Raw genomic sequence first — 17,036 nt, forward strand, 5'->3', positions numbered from 1 at the left:
GTGTCTGAAAACAGCTGCAGTGTACTCATATGAATAAAAGATAAATAGATTTTTAAAAATGGAAAGAAAAATAGATAAAAAGAACAGATATTTAAGAAAAAATAAATGATAAAAATAATACAAAATAAAAACAAAACTGAACAGGGTAAAACAAACAGACAAGCAATGATTCAAAGAGAAGACACAAGAAACATTACAGTCACAGAGAAATATATTGTCACACAGAGAAATCCCCTGAAAAAACAAATTCATAAAATTAGAATACATAAGAAAAATCCTTCATGGGGGCTCACAGAGACTGATCCATCAACCAAAGAGCATCTTGTATACCTAGGCCCTTTTATACATAGGTAACAGATGTGCAGTTTGGTCTTCATGTGGGTCCCCTAACAATTGGAGCAGGGATTATCTCTGATTCTGTTGCCTGCTTTGTGGATAATTTCCCACTAGCTGGACTGCCTTGTCTGGCCTCAGCAGGAGAGGATATAGTTAATTCTGCTATAACTTAATGTGCTGGGGAATGGAGAGTTAATACTAGGGAGCATGGGTCTTCCCCTTCTCAGAGAAGCAGGGTTGGATGAATGGAAGGAAGATCTGTGTAAACTGATACTGGAAGGAGAGAAGGATGTGGGGTTGCAGTTGGCATGTTAAGTGAATAATAATAATAATAATAATAATAATAATAATAATAATAATAATAATAATATAAACAACCCCCCAAATTACAGTGAGTTTTCATTGTTTTACCTATCTACTTCAGGGCATGAGGCTTACCTCTAAGAGTCATTTGTATACTGAGTGAAACTCTATTATATAAAATTAATTTTTCACTTACAAGTGGTTATCAATTGGAGATAGCTTCTGGGCTAGGGATGAAGTTCTATTTGTATCTAGTGCTGGGACCACATCAGGCCCAGAGCTATGTAGATCTTCTACAACTTGCCACAATGAATTAATGTATGCATTAGTCCAATTATATTTAAGAGTACTTTGTTAACATGGTATTATCCATGGCCCAGGCACTTACATTCTTTCTGCTTCCACTTCCACAAGGCTTCCTGAGAAGAGATTTGATGGGTAAATTTAATTGAGGACTGAGTGTTCTAAGGTCCTTCACTCTGTGCAAATTATGGAATTATGGGTCTCTGTATTTATTCTCATCTAGATCAGAAGGAAGCTTCTCCAATGATGGCTGAGTGAGACACTTATCTATGAGTATAGCAGAACAGCATTAGGAATCATTTTGTTGCTATGTTTTTTTGACATGAGGGATATTACTTAATGGCTTGCTTCCCCTGGTTTGCTTCCCCTAGCTTGCTCAGCTTGTTTTCTTATAGAACCCAAGACTACCTGACCAGGGATGGCACCACCCACAACGTGCCCTCCTACCGAGAGATTACTAATTTTTTTAGTATGATTTTTTTACATTTCTCTTTTTTTGTTTTTTTATTAGATATTTTCTTTATTTACATGTCATATGATTTTTCTTTTCCCAGTTTCCCCTCCCAGAAACAAACAAACAAACAAACAAACATTGAGAAAATACCTTACAGCTAGATCTCATAGAGGCATTTTCTCAAGGGAGGCTCCTTTCTCTGTGATAACTCCAGCTTATGTCAAGTTGACACAGACAAGCAACCAGTAAATAGATCAAAGGATTAGTTGGGTTGGTTAATACTTTTCTCCTTTGATAATATTAAAAGAACCTTCCAGTATCATGAACAATAGTCAATAGGGGTGAAAGCCCTAGGTAGATTTCTCTATGTCCAGTAAGTTTTTGGAGAACAATGCATAGCCTTAGCAATAGCCTGTGTTGTATGAGGGTTCCCATGAAGCTTCTTTTGCTAAAAACTTGTTTATAGATGTAAAATCCCTTCCTAGTACTGGAAGCAGAATGAATGCAGAGAGGACCCATCATTCTACTGCATACAAGAAACACACTTTAGCATCAAAGATAGGTATTAATTCAGAGTAAAAGGCTGGAAAAGTTTTCAAGTAGGTGTATTGAAGAATCAAGCTAGAGTATCCACTCTAAGAGCTAATAAAATAACCTCTCAACCAAAACTAATCAAATCAGATAGGCAAGGATACTTCATATTTATTAAAATAGAAACTCAGCAAGATAATGTCTCAATTCTGAACACCTATGCCCCAAATGCAACGGTACCCACATTCATAAAAGAAACATGACGAAAGCTTAAATCACAGACTGAACTACATACAGTAATAGTTGGAGACTTCAACACCCTACTCTCCCCAATGGACAGATCAATGAAACAGAAACTAAACAGAGAAATAATGAAACTAAAGGATGTTATGAATCAAATGGACCTACCAGACATATATAGAAAATTTCACACAAACAAAAGAGAATATACCTTTTTCTGAGCTACTCACAGACCCTTCTCCAGCATTGACCATACACATGGTCACAAAGCAACTCACAACAGACACAGGAGAATTGAAATAACCCACTGTATTTTGTCAGACCACCATGGGTTAAAGATGGAGTTCAAAAACAATAGAAATAACACAAAACCTACAAGTCAATGGAAACTGAATAATTCTTGCTCAATGAACTGGATCAAAAAAGAAATAAACAAATCAAAGACATTCTGAAATTCAGTGAAATAAAGCCAAAACATAGCCAAAGTTATGGAACAAAATGAAAGCAGTGCTAAAAGAAATGTTCATAACACTAAATGACTTCATAAAGAAATAAGAGAAATATCATAATAACAACTTAGTAGCAAACATGAAAGCTCTAGAAAAAAAGAAGAAAACATACTCATTAAGAGTAGAGGGCAGGAAATAACTAAATTCATTTCTGAAATCAATCTGTTAGAAACAAGGAGAAAAATACAAAGAATCAGAAACCTAGAGTAGGTTTTTTGAGAAAATCCAAAATGTAGACAAAAACTTAACTAAATTAACTAAGAGGCAAAGAGACAGAATCCAAATTAACAAAATCAGAAACAAAAAGGGAGACATACCAATAGAAACTGAGGAAATTAAATATATATATATATATATATATATATACATATATATATATATATATATATATAAAATTAGGTCTTACCTCAAAAATTTATACTCCACAATACTGGAAAATGTAAATAAAATAGATGAATTTCTAGACATATATTACATACCAAACTTAAATCAAGATCAAGTAAATTATCTAGGCATTCTTATAAATCCTAATGAAATAGAAGCAGTTGTTCAAAGTCTATCCTCCCTGCTCCCCCAAAAAATTCTAGGGCCAGATGATTTTAGTGCAGAATTCTACCAGACATTCACTGAAGAGCTAATACCAATACTTCTCAAACTAATCCACAGAATAGAAGCAGAAGGAATAGTGTCAAACTCATTCTATAAGGCCACAGTCAGCCTGATCTCAACAAAGAAGAGAATTTTAGACCAATTTTTGTCATGGACAGAGATGCAAAAAATAGTCAATAAAGTACTCACATCCATATCCAAGACCACATCAAAAACTTCATTCACTATGATCAAAAATGGTTATATATACAAAAATCCAACAATATAATCCACCATATGAACAAGTAAAAAAGTCCCATAGTCATCTCATTAGATGCTGAAAAGTATTTGACAAAATACAACAATATTTAATGTTAAAAGTCTTGGAGAGGGGCTAGAGAGATGGCTCGGCAGTTAAGAGCAGTGAAAGCTCTTCCAAAGGTACTGAGTTCAAATCCTAGCAACCACATGGTGGCTCACAACCTTCCATAATGAGATCTGACACCCTCTTCTGCTGTGTCTGAAGTGTACTTACACACTTATTATTATAAATAAATCTTTTTTTAAAAAGTACTGGAGAGAGTAGGGAAACAAGGCACATAACCTAAACTTAATGAAAACAATACACAGCAAGCAAATAGCCAACATAAAATTAAATGGGGAGAAAATTAAAGCAACTCCACTAAAACCAGGGACAAGAAAAAGCTTCTCATTCTCTCCCTAACTGTTCACTATGGGACTTTCAGTTCTAGCTAGACCAGTAAGACAACAAAATTAAACTAAGGGGCTACAAATCAAAAAGAAAAAAGTTAATGTATTGGTATTTGCAGATGATATGATAGTATACATAAGTGACCACCAAAATTCTACCAGAAAACTCCTCCAGCTGATAAACACTTTCAACAAGAGACTGGATACACAATTTTATGGAAAAAAACAATAACCCTCCTTTTTTATAAACAATTAACAGACCAAGAAGGAATTTCGAGAAATAACACCCTTCAAAATAGCCACAAATGAAACAAAATACCTTGGTATAACTCTAACCAATCAAGTGAAAGACCTACATGTCAAGAACTTCAAGTGTCTGATTCAATACAATCCCCCCTTTTTTATTAGATATTTTCTTTATTTACATTTCATATGATATCCCCTTTCCCAGTTTCCCCTCCACAAAAAAAAGAAAAAAGAAAAAAGAAAAAAGAGCCCTGTTCCCTCTTCCCTCCCCCTGCTCACCAGCACATAATTCCCTTCAAAATTGAACATATTTTTTTTTACAGACCTTGAAAGAGCAATTCTCAACTTTATATGGAAAGTCCAAGAACCCAGGATAGCTAAAACAATGCTGCTAAAAGAACTTCTGGAAGTATCACCACCCCTGACCTCAAGTGAGACTATAGAGCAGTGGTAATAAAAACTGCATCATATTGGTATGGAAACAGACCTTGATTAATGGAATAGAGTAATAAAACCAAAAATAAACTCACACATATATGGATACCTGATTTATGAAAAGAAAGACAAAACTATACAATGAAAAAAAAAAGAAATCATCTTCAACAAATGGTAATGGTCTAACTGAATAAGTGTATGTAGAAGAGTGTAAATATATCCATATTTATCACCCTATACAAAATTCAAGTCCAAGTGGATCAAAGACATCAACATAAAACTGGATACACTAAATCTAATACAAGATAAATGTGGGAAATATCTTTAAATGAATTGCTACAGGAGACAATTTTCTGAGCAGAACACCAATGGCTCAGGCTCCAAGACAGCAACTGATAAAAGAGACCTTATGAATTTTTAATGAAATTTAATGAATTTGATGAAATTTAAATGATTCTGCAGGGAAATGATACTGTCACTAGGACAAAATGGCAGCCAAAGATTGGTAAAAAATCTTCACTAAATCTACATCCAACAAAAGGTTAATATCCAAATATATTTTAACAAATCAAGAAATTAGACACTGACATACCAAATAACCCAACTAAAAACATGGGATAGAGTTAAAGAATTCTCAACAGGAGAACATCTAGTGGTTAATAAAAATTTAAAGAGATCAGCATCCTTAGTGACCAAGGAACTGCAAACCAAATTGACTGTGATATCATCTTACATCCATCAGAATTGCTAAAATCAGAATCTCAAGGGACAGCATGCATGCAGGCAAGGATGTGGAGCAAAGAGAACATTCTTCCAATGCTGATGAGAGTTCAAACTTGTAAGGCTCTGAAAATCAATTTAGTGGTTTTTCAGAAAACTGAAAATAGTCATACCTCAAGACCTAGCTATTCCAATTCTGGGCATATACCAAAAATATGCTCCCCCATATGACAAGCCCACTTGCTCAGCTATTTTCATAGTAGCTTTATTCCTAATAACTAGAAACTGGAAACAATCTAAATTTTCCTCAATTGAAGAATGGATAAAGAAAATACTGCATTTACATTCTAGACTATTACTCATTTATTTAAAAACTGACATCATGGAATCTGATTGTAAATAGACAGAACTAGAAAAGATCATCCTGAGTGGGGTAACACAGACTTAGAAAAACAAATATAGTTAGTACTCAACTTATAAGCAGATATTAGCCATGAAGTACAGGATAACTATGTTATAATCAACAAGGGAGAACTCTTGAATTTCACTGAGAAGGGGAAATAGGGGATGGATGGAAGAAAGAGAAAAGATTAAGTAGAGGGTGGAAAGGCTTTCAGGAGGGATTAAATGGGTCAGGATGGAAGGAGAAATTGTGAGAAATAGAATCAGTGTGTATGGGTATCTCATCACTTAGATAAGATAAAAACAGAAGATCATGGAAATTTACAGTAATCATCAGAATGACTCTAATGAAAATTACTAGAAATGAGAAATTTCTAACCTAAAATGGCTGTCTCCTGTAACCAGGCAAGAATTATAATGCAGGTATTGGGATGCCAACCCAAGCACCATGCCTTCAATCCCCAATTTGCTCTGTCTACAACATGTACATGGGGTAAAGATGAAACAAGAAGTGAGGGAATCACCAACCAAAGACCTGCTCAGCTTGAGACCCATGACAAGAGAGAGAGTTCGCCCCTCACACTAATGATGAAATTCTTCTATACTTCCAGATAAGAGCCTAGCATATCTGTCTTTAGAGAAGCTTTACCCAGGAACTGATGGAAACAGATGTAAAGCCCCATAGCCAAATATTACACAGAACTTGGGGAAATCTGTAAACAAGGGGAAGGAAGAACTGAAGGAGCCAGAGAGGTCAAGAACCTACAGAACCTACAGAATCAACAATTGAAATTGATTCAATTGAAATTGATTCAACCTACAGAAATTGATTTGCCAACCAGGGAACATGCATGTAACTTACCTAGGCCCTCTACACTTATGTAACAGTTATACAGCTTAGACTTCAAGTAGGAATCCTAACAACAGAAGCAGGACCTGTTTCTTACTCTGCTGGCAAAGCTGGCACAGCTGAGGCAAGCCCGCGGAGAAGGTGGAAGAGGCACAGACAGAACTCCTGGAGACACTGGACAAAGAGGGGAGGATCCTGGAAGGAAGGCATGAGGAGGCTGGGTAAGCCCTGCAGACATCGAATGCACAGGAGAAAGATGTCTTAGTGACTGCATCCAAGAGTCCAAAACCTCATTGCAGAACACATGTGCAAGTCATGTCTCACCACAGGAGGCCACACAAGCCAAGATGAAGAAGGTGGATGGGTCCATCCTAAGGCAACTCTCTAGAAACCACATCCAGGATTATGGAAGCCCTGGTCCATTCTGGGAGCAAGAGCTGGAGAGTTTTACCATGTTATGGAGATGAAGAAGGAGCAAATTCATGAGCTTGAGAAACAGCTGTTCCTCTTGGAGATTGAAAGGAAAAACTCTGATCTTAACACTGAAAAACACCACCCTGCAGCAGAAGGTTGAGGACCTACAATTCCAAACTGGTAGCAGGTTGGCCATGTCAAGACAGCTCCGGAAAGGCAGACTTCAGGACCTGGAAAAGGAGTCACAGAACGGTCACTACTGCAGCAGATGGAGGAGCCACTGAACCATCTGAGTCCTTGAGGCCAGCACCTCCTCCATCTTACCTTGCCTTCTGCTATACCTTAAAGGCCCTCCAAAGACTATGAGAAGAGAACAAGAGCCACTCCACTCTTCTCCCAGGATGGATGAGATGGGGGGTCAGGGGGAAGGGAAGGTCCTACAAAGCTGATGGGGAAGTTTGGGCTACCCAGATCACCCCAAGAAGTGCCCTTCCTTAGTTGGCACAGGGAACAAGCAGGTAGTTATCGTCCTCCCTTTGCTCTGTCCTCATGAAGGTTTTCGAGACTTCTGTGGCAGCTGGAGCCATTTGCACCATTGGACAATGAGGGGACAACCCCAGATGATCAGCTTTACTGACAATTCACCAACCTATCATGTTCTTAGTGCCACACCCAGAAATCTTGACTCAGAGAAAAACTGTAAAACACACAATCTTAGGAAAAGGAACACAGTATTGTTTTTACTGAGTGGGGTCTCAACATGAAGCCCAATCTTGAACTCAAAATCACTCTGCTGAGTGCTGGGAACATAGGCATGTGCCACCAGATCCAGCGGGATAAAAGGTTGAATTTGCTGTAGAGCTAGGCACTGTTACTATTTTTAAGCATATTTATCTAAGTTCTTAATGTGAAAATTAATTTTTTTGTTAAAATAAAACTTTTTTCATGTTCTTTTCAAAACAAACAAACAAACAAAAAACTTTCCCCTAACTCGATTTGTTTGTCTAGCCTCAGTAGGAGAAGGCATACCTATCCCTTCTGCAAGGTGACATGCTAAGGTGAGTTGATATCCATTGGAGGCCTTTCCTTCTCTGTGTAGAAAGGAAAGAGCTTAGTATAGGGGAACATTTAGGTGACAAAAAGGAACTGGAAGGAGAGACAAGAGGTGAAGCTATGATTTATGTAAAGTAAATAAATAATAAAAATAGTAATGAATACATTACTAATATTATTTTATTTGTAGTTGTTAACAAAATTAAGTATGAAATGAGAAATGGAGACATAGCTCAAAAGGGAAGAGTTGGGGTAGAATGTTTGTTTATGACTTTCCTTGAAGGCCTGAGTTTCGTTTCCAGTGTGTGTGTGTGTGTGTATGTGTGTGTGTGTGTGTGTGTGTGAATATGTATGTATGTATATATAAATATATATGTTTACATATATACATATGTCTTTAAAAAGAGAAGAATGAATCCAAATTTAAAATTAGTGAGATGGGAGAAAAATAGACTATAGGATAATATCATAAAATCATGAAAGACAATGAATGAGACATTACATAATATTTTTATATTTCAGATGGGATTCAGCCAACAATGCAAATTATTCTGTTTCTGAATAGAATGTGATAACATAGTCATGAATGGATTTGGTTACAGTAGTAGCTGAATTGAAAAGAATAAGAGGTTATGAGAAAGATACAGCTGTAAAGAGTTTCTGCAGATCTGACAAATACAGAGGCACATGTTTGCAGCCAATTATTGGACTGAGCATGGGGTCCCCAATGGAGGAGTTAGAGAAAGGACTGAAGGAGCTGAAGGGGTTTGCAACCTCATAGAAAGAATAACAATACCAACCAACTAGACCCCCCCCCAAGAGTTCCCAGGGACTAAATAACCAACCAAAGAGTACACATGGAAGGACCCATGATTCCAGTTGCATATGTAGCAGAGGATGGCCTTGTCTGGCATCAGTGGGAGTAGATGCCTTTTGTCCTGTGAAGGCTTGATGCCTCAATGTAGTGGAATGGCAAAGAGGGGAGGTGGGTGTGGGTGGGTGCATTGTGAAACACCCTCACAGAAGCAGGGGGATGGATGATGGGATAGGGGTTTTCGGGAGGGGGGACCAGGAAATGGGATAACATTTGAAATGTAAATAAAGAAAATATCCAATGAAAAAGACAATATATATTTATGGCTTTAGTTACATTTTGCAAACTCACACATATACACTTAGTACTTATTTTACAATAAACTTAATTTGATATTGAAATTGAAAATGAATTAACTATGAGTTAGAATTTCTAAATTTAAATTTTGAATTACAAAAACAAAAAATGCATGGATAAATAGTAGTCCTACAAAATGAGTGCATGTAAAGAGATTACCACCTTTTGTAATAAATTTACATATAGAAGAGATAGATATATTAATTAGACAGAAAAATAGTACATTAAGGATAGATTTCTACAAAATGTAAACCTTTTGGAATGTTAAGTCACGTGCACAAATGCTTTCTCTCACACACATATACACAGAAACACATATATCTTGACAGAAGAAAGACAACTATACAAATTAATTATGAGGATCATTAAAAGACCAATTATTTATCCTTTTCATTAAAGATAATAAAATTATCATGAGAATGATTTAATATTTTTTTCTTATTCACTAAGATAGAGGTGGATTTTGTAATATTTGTTTCTTATTTATTGTTAGGGTTATCTTCTTAGTATTTTTAATGCTGCTATTGTCTTGGTATTGTAAGAAACTCTTTTGAATACTAATTGTAGTTTATCAAAGTCTTTGCACACGTCAACTCATTCAATCTCAAAAGTATCATAAGAAAAGTAATAGGTTTATTTAATTTTAAGATTGTGTATTTTGTCCAAAATCTAATAATTACTTTTGATTTCACAGAGCTAGATTTCATAGTGACAATGAGTAAAACATTTCATTTTATTATGATTTATTCAGTTGTAGCATTAAATTTGGTTTAAATGAACTATTGCTTTGTTTTTTAGCACAATTTTATTAAAGATTTGAAGATATATTGGAAAGTAATATTCAAGAGAATTTATTCTCTGAACCGTAACTTAAATACAAATTTTTTATTAGATATTTTCTTTATTTACATTTCAAATGTTATCCCCTTTCCTGGTTTCCCCTGTGAAAACCCCCTATCCCATCTCCTTCCCCTTGCTCACCAACCCACCCATTCCTGTTTCCCTGTCTTAGCATTCCTTTACACAGGGGCATCGAGCCTCCACAGAACCAAGGGCCTCTCCTCCCATTGATGTCCAACAAGGCCATCCTCTGCTACATATGCGGCTGGAGCCATGGGACCCTCCATGTATACTGTTTGGTTGGTGGTTTAGTCCCTAGGAGCACTGGGGGTTCTGGTTGGTTTATATTGTTATTCTTCCTGTGAAGTTGCAAACCACTTCAGCTCCTTCTGTCTGAAGGAACTATTTGTTATTTTGGAAATTGTTCCTTCAGGATTCTAATAAAAAGATTTCTTGAAAATCCACGATATATTGTTTACAGCTTGTCTTCCGTTGAGGAAAACACAGAAGGGAATTGAATAACTTCAGGGTAACTCAGGAGAGGCTGAGATCTAGAGGGACCTAGGAAATAATAAATCACAAAGACAACTTCAGAATGAGCTCACTGGAAGCCAAGCTTATTGCTAAGAAGGTAAGACAGATGGAGTTTAGGTTCCAAGACACCAATCCATCCTGCTGGACACACCAATTTTCCATTAGAAAGCTTCACCTTTCGTGAACTGTGGAGTAAACAAAGTCAAATTATCTTCTGTGTTTCATGTCTTTACTGCTTTCTTAACAATATCTGTTTTGCCTAAATTACTACCTTTTAATTCACTGTCTCTGTCTTCCTCCATTTTGCCTTCCCTTCCTTCCTTCCTTCTTTCCTTCCTTCCTTTCTTCCCCTCCTCCTTGTGTGAATATTTTCACTAAATACAAGCTAGATAATCTCTTAGAATTTATCTTCTCGTTTGCTATTATGTTAACCAAAGAGAATTGTCAATCTGTGGTGAATGGAGGAGATACCTGGGATCAGGCAAGATGTTTGAAATCATCAGATAACCATCATGGGTTTTCATTAAAATGCTGGCAACCATATTTACAGAGCAAATACTTTTAATATTTTGTCTTTGCTTCTATTAGCAGTTGGAAATAAAATACATTATCTTTTTGTTCTTTCTTTTTTAAGAAAGAAATCATAAAGGCTGCAGTTTGCTGTCTTGGGTTCTGAGTGCTGCAACTAGAGGCATACACCACCATATCTGAAATTTTTTAGTACTTGAATATTGATTTAAATTTTGGGTTTTGAAATATAAAATGAAATAATCGATTGAACTATCATTTATTGATATAGTGCCTGGTAGAATGTATGTAGCACTAGTAAAGGCTTCAGAGAAATAGGTCTCAGCCTGGGGCTTTCCAACATGTTTTATGGCAATCAATATGATATGTATGTGTTGGCCTTATGTGTAGAGCTGGTGAGAGTTGGAGTAGGGAATGTGGCTGAGCACCTGTGCTACACAGAATATATAACTTGTAGCTCAGTTGCTAAGCTCAGATGAGGACAAAGGGAAGAAAGAACACTGGCAGATGTTAGTGTGGAGAGACACTAACAGAGCCCCTCAGGAGTACCTGTATTACTAAGCAGAAAATATAGCAAAAAGTGTTTGTTTGAGTCATTACTTTCCCTTTTCTTTAATTAGTGAATAACCTTTCTGTGGAAAGTATTTTGGCTATGTCAGATTCTAAAGTCTGTAAAAGCCTAAAGAATTAAACTGATTGAACAATCAATTTAAAAGGAAATTTAATTTCCCCAGTAAGCATAATTCAGAAAATAAATTGGCAAACGGACTGTAGAGACCAGAAGAGAACAAAGAAAACTAATAAATATTGAAAAATTAGTTGGAGTTGTTCATGTATTTTTTGTGTATGGTAAGTTAATATAAAAGATGATTAGTATTTCCTCAACTAATACAGTTTAATAAACACTTAAATTTTCTGTTTATAATTTCTGTTAAGAAGGTAATTATGATTTATAGATTTTAATATATACATATGTACATACATATAAGAGAGAGAAAAAGAGAGAATTCCTAGTGGTAAAATTTTAATATATACATATGTACATATATACAAGAGAGAGAAAAAGAGAGAAAAAGAGAGAATTCCTAGTGGTAAAATTTTTCTTACTATAAAATGATTAAAATAATGTGAGTTTTCAATTTGGTGAATGATTAAAATCAAAATTAACTTGTTTGAAATTTGTCTTAAATGAAATATGTATTATATTTCTGATATCTTGAATAAAAGAAATAATTTAAAGTTTTAAATTTTCAGAAACCAAAATATTTAAATACTTGGGATCTGGCAGATGGCTCTTTGACTTAAACTCTACTAGCCAACTGAGACATAAGTAATCCTGGTTTACCTTGGCAAACAATGACAAAAAAGAAGAAAATTAACTGAAAATATAGCTTGGCCTTCCTTGCCAATCCAGCTAGTGAAAGTGCTCTATAGGGTAGGAGTCACAAACAAGACTTACTGTAATTTTTACAAGATTCTGGGGATTTTAAAGATGCTAATCTCTGGATGCTGCCTCCAAGACCATGGGTTCTTGTTAGATTGCACTGGGTTGTTTCAAAAGGTTAAGTATCTCTCTCATAAACCGGAAAGTCTATAGGAAAAGGTTAATGTATGATGGTTACAATGATGCATGACATATCACTCATTTTACTCAAAATGTGTAGGAAAATATGCCAATGGCTTATTAAGATTTCATTTTAAACTAACAGAGATATGGAAATGATTAGAGAAACAATCAGTCATGAAAATGGCAATTACAGAACAAACTAAGAAATGAATTGGAAGCAACAAAAGAGCTTTTTAAAAAGAATAAGAATAGATTTAGATGATTTAGAGTTGTAAATTAGATACTATAAAAACAGATTCATGTGGTAGTAATGCTCTGTTTTCTCAAAACTAAACTGAACCACTACAGTCTATAGAGCACAATGGTGACTAGAAGCAAGGACTCCAGGCACACCACTCCTCTATGCGATCACTAATAATGCCTGCTTTATTTTTCTTTTCTTTTTCATTTGTAAATCAAAAATAACGTATAACCTTCAGCCCAGAAAAAAAAAACAAGAAACTCACAAGAATTAGTCTAATTAAATAAATCATCATAAGGAGGTATGTGTAAGTATAAGCTATATGAGATAGAAATAGTATTTAATTAAAAGAGAAAAAAATAATAGGTCTAATCAATTAAAATTGACACATCATGGTCTTTTCAATGACAATGGTCCTCATAGGTTCATTTATTTAGATGTTTCTCCTACAGTTGGTAGAATTGTTTGGAAAGGATTAGGAAAGAATTAAAGAGGACATGTATCACTGGGGGTAACTTTTGAGGTTTCCATACCTCAAGCTACTCTCGGTTAACTCTTCCTCCTGCTATGGATCAGATGTAAACTCTCAGCTACTGCATAAGTGTTATCCCTGCCTGTCTTAGCCACACTTTTCTGCCCTGATAGTCCTGGTCTCTAACCCTCTGGGACAATGAGACCCAAATTATATGCTTTCTTTTATAAGTTAAATCAGTCATGGTATTTTGTCACAGCATAAAACAGAAACTAAGAAAGCATAAATGATTATGACATAGATACATCTCAAGGTTTCTTTTTTGTTATTACCCTCAAACTATATAAAAATCACTCACTTAAACCTCACATGTTTTTATAGACTGTTTACAATAGGATATTTCCTTGTAACATAGTTAAATGTTCAACCAACATCAAGTGTTAAGGTTATTTTTAGCTAGACTGACACAAATTTACAGAAAAACACACACATGCATACACTTATAATTTAGAATAGCTTATGTAATACACTATCTGAAATATCTTTAATTTTTGGTGATATGCTTAAAATTATATTTAATTTTAAATTTGAATAAAATTGTCCCTTTTAGAGTGCCATCATCAGTCTTTCCAGTGCTTTAAGCAATTATGAATATGAAAACTAGCCATTGCAATAACGAGTTTGTGCTAGGTTGTTCATGCACCAGAGGTTTAGCTCATAGCTATGTACATATGTTTATCACTGGTTTGAGTCAGCAATTTATAAAAGTAAAGAAAATATTACTTTGGGAGAGAGATGTTTTGGAAGGACAGGATACATTTGAAGGGAGTAGTAGTGGTAGATAAATGATCAAGATATATTGTATATATGTATGAAATTTTTGAAGAACACATTTAGAAAATATCCAGTCTTCGCAAATTTTTGATGAAATTTCTTTTAATTTATACAAGATGAAGTACTTAATCCCAAATTGGAGGAAGACATAGGAAAATGAATAGTTACACAAGAAATAATATTATATTGCTATATGAACATAAAAATTATCTTGACATTATCTTCAATATATCTTATGGTAAAAGTACAATTTTTAAATTATGAATTATAAACACACATGTATGTGCAAATTATGTATTTTTTACTGCCTTCCTTTTACATGATTCACAGAGTAATAGTAAAACCATGAAATTCCATACTAAGTTCCCCACAAATTTGGCTATTATGTTTATTTAACAATCATTTCCATTAATTTTAAGGAGAAAAACAAAGTAACTTTTTAGAAGGCTGTTTTGTAGGAAAATGACTCTTGTCTCTATAATAAGAAGGGCTATATTAAAATGCTACCCGGGGGACATACTTCAGAGCAGGAACACACCTGCAACCTTTTTCTGCCAGGATTCACTGGAGCACTGAGAAATGTTTTTATTCTTTACCTGCAGTAAAATCCACACCATCTGCCAGAGTCAATGACTGAAGTGAACATCTCCTATGTCAGTGAATTCATTCTCAAGGGGATCACAGACCGGCCAGAACTCCAAGCCCCATTTTTTGTGATGTTTTTGACAATCTATCTGGTCACAGTTATAGGCAACCTTGGGTTGATTGTCATAATCAGGGTTGACTCTCGACTCCACACACCTATGTACTTCTTCCTCAGTCACCTAGCCTTCGTTGACCTCTGTTACTCGTCTGCTATCACACCAAAGATGATGGTGAATTTTGTGGTAGAACGCAACACTATTCCTTTCCACGCTTGTGCAACACAGCTGGGCTGTTTTCTTACCTTCATGATCACAGAGTGTTTCCTTCTGGCCTCTATGGCCTATGATCGCTATGTGGCCATTTGCAGTCCCCTGCATTATTCAACACTGATGTCAAAGAGAGTTTGCATTCAATTAGTGGCAGTTCCTTATGTGTACAGCTTTCTAGTTGCCCTTTTCCATACAATTATCACCTTTCGTTTAACATATTGTGGGCCTAATGTAATCAACCATTTCTACTGTGATGACCTTCCCCTCTTAGCTCTGTCCTGCTCAGACACACACATGAAGGAAATTCTCATATTTGCTTTTGCTGGCTTTGATATGATCTGCTCTTCTTCCATAGTTCTCACCTCCTACCTCTTTATCATTGCTGCCATCCTGAGAATCCGCTCTACCCAGGGAAGACGCAAGGCCATCTCTACCTGTGGCTCCCACATGGTAGCTGTTACTATTTTTTATGGTACACTCATCTTCATGTATCTACAGCCCAAATCCAACCATTCCCTGGACACAGACAAAATGGCTTCAGTGTTTTACACAGTGGTAATCCCCATGTTGAACCCCCTCATCTACAGTCTTAGGAATAAAGAGGTGAAAGACGCCTCTAAGAAGGCTTTGGATAAAGGGTATGAAACCTTAAAAATATTAAGATTAAGTAGATAATGAGATCATATTTCATTATGTATGAACAGGAAAACAAACCAGACTCTTAATTGTAATTTATTCCCAAGCAGTTGGAAATTCCTCTCTTACTTTAACAGTCTTCTGTGAGGTTACAAATAGATCATGGTAACTCAATATGATAAATCCATTTGCCTGATAGTTGGAGTGGTGTACACTTCACCTAGTAATCACTAATGTATACTACAAGCAAAGGAGTTGTATACTTTACTTTAAGGCCAGGATTCTGAAAAAGCGCATGAATCTATTACCAGAACTGTGAAGTACCCCTTTGATATCCTAAATTTGCAAATTGGTCAATCTCTAGGAAATGTTTATAACCAAATCTATTGGGAGCAAATGTAGGGTTTAGTGTCAGTTATATGGATAACTTAAGATTAATCCACAGGGATATGGAGAATTTTCATTTCTTCTGAGGAACAAAACTCACTTTTGTTTTCTACTACCTGCCTGATACTTAGTCAAGTAATAGTCTGTGTTACAATCAAATAAAACTACCAGGTTCATAGAGTTTATTTACAAACTTCCTAACTGCATACATGGCTGTATGCACGTTGTAAACACAAGTTCAAGTCTATATGAACTGTGCAAAGTTGTAAAACTGTGGTCAGAAATGAAAGGTATTACATAATTACATTATACTGATGCTAGGTTTGAGATGTAAGGAGCACTTTATTTTTTGAGACAGGTTCACGAGTAGTCCATGCTGACCCTGTATCATTACATAGAGCTTCTGCTCCTTCTACCATCTCCCCTTGAATGCTGAGCTTACAGACATGCTGTAGACTAAATCCAGAACTTAATGCATCCTAAGCAAGCACTCTAACAAGGAGACTACAACTCCCACAATTTTTTACATGAAATTAGAAGAACATGATGTATCAAAAAGCTATACTTGCAAATTTGTTCATTTAATTAGAAGTACTATGTGTTTTCATGACATTTATTTGTCTTGCATTTATTCAAATATACTTGTAGATCTTAAATGAAGTGAAAATCAATAATTCAATAGATGGGGTATTTCAGAAAGTAATTAAAGTAGTCAGTTGCTCTTGTCCTATTATTTTCCATTATAGAAGATTACAATATGCAATAAAAGAAAACAAATAAGATTACATTACTGACAGTCACCCAGTAAGATCAGCTT

The 17,036-nt window shown here is 35.4% G+C and overlaps 1 protein-coding gene and 1 pseudogene across 1 annotated transcript; both read left to right on the forward strand.

The window, feature by feature from the left end:
* The first annotated feature begins 5,429 nt into the window (after positions 1–5,429).
* On the forward strand, positions 5,430–7,326 carry LOC116091687 (annotated as a pseudogene).
* Positions 7,327–13,209: 5,883 nt separating this feature from the next.
* On the forward strand, positions 13,210–16,017 carry LOC116092081 (olfactory receptor 1038). Its single transcript, XM_031373440.1, has 2 exons — positions 13,210–13,283; positions 14,885–16,017. Exon 2 carries the CDS (start codon positions 14,912–14,914, stop codon positions 15,869–15,871), a length of 960 nt encoding a protein of 319 aa, XP_031229300.1. The 5' UTR covers positions 13,210–13,283; positions 14,885–14,911; the 3' UTR covers positions 15,872–16,017.
* Positions 16,018–17,036: the final 1,019 nt, after the last annotated feature.

Source organism: Mastomys coucha, unplaced genomic scaffold, assembly GCF_008632895.1.
Source record: "Mastomys coucha isolate ucsf_1 unplaced genomic scaffold, UCSF_Mcou_1 pScaffold15, whole genome shotgun sequence".
NCBI lineage: Eukaryota > Metazoa > Chordata > Mammalia > Rodentia > Muridae > Mastomys > Mastomys coucha.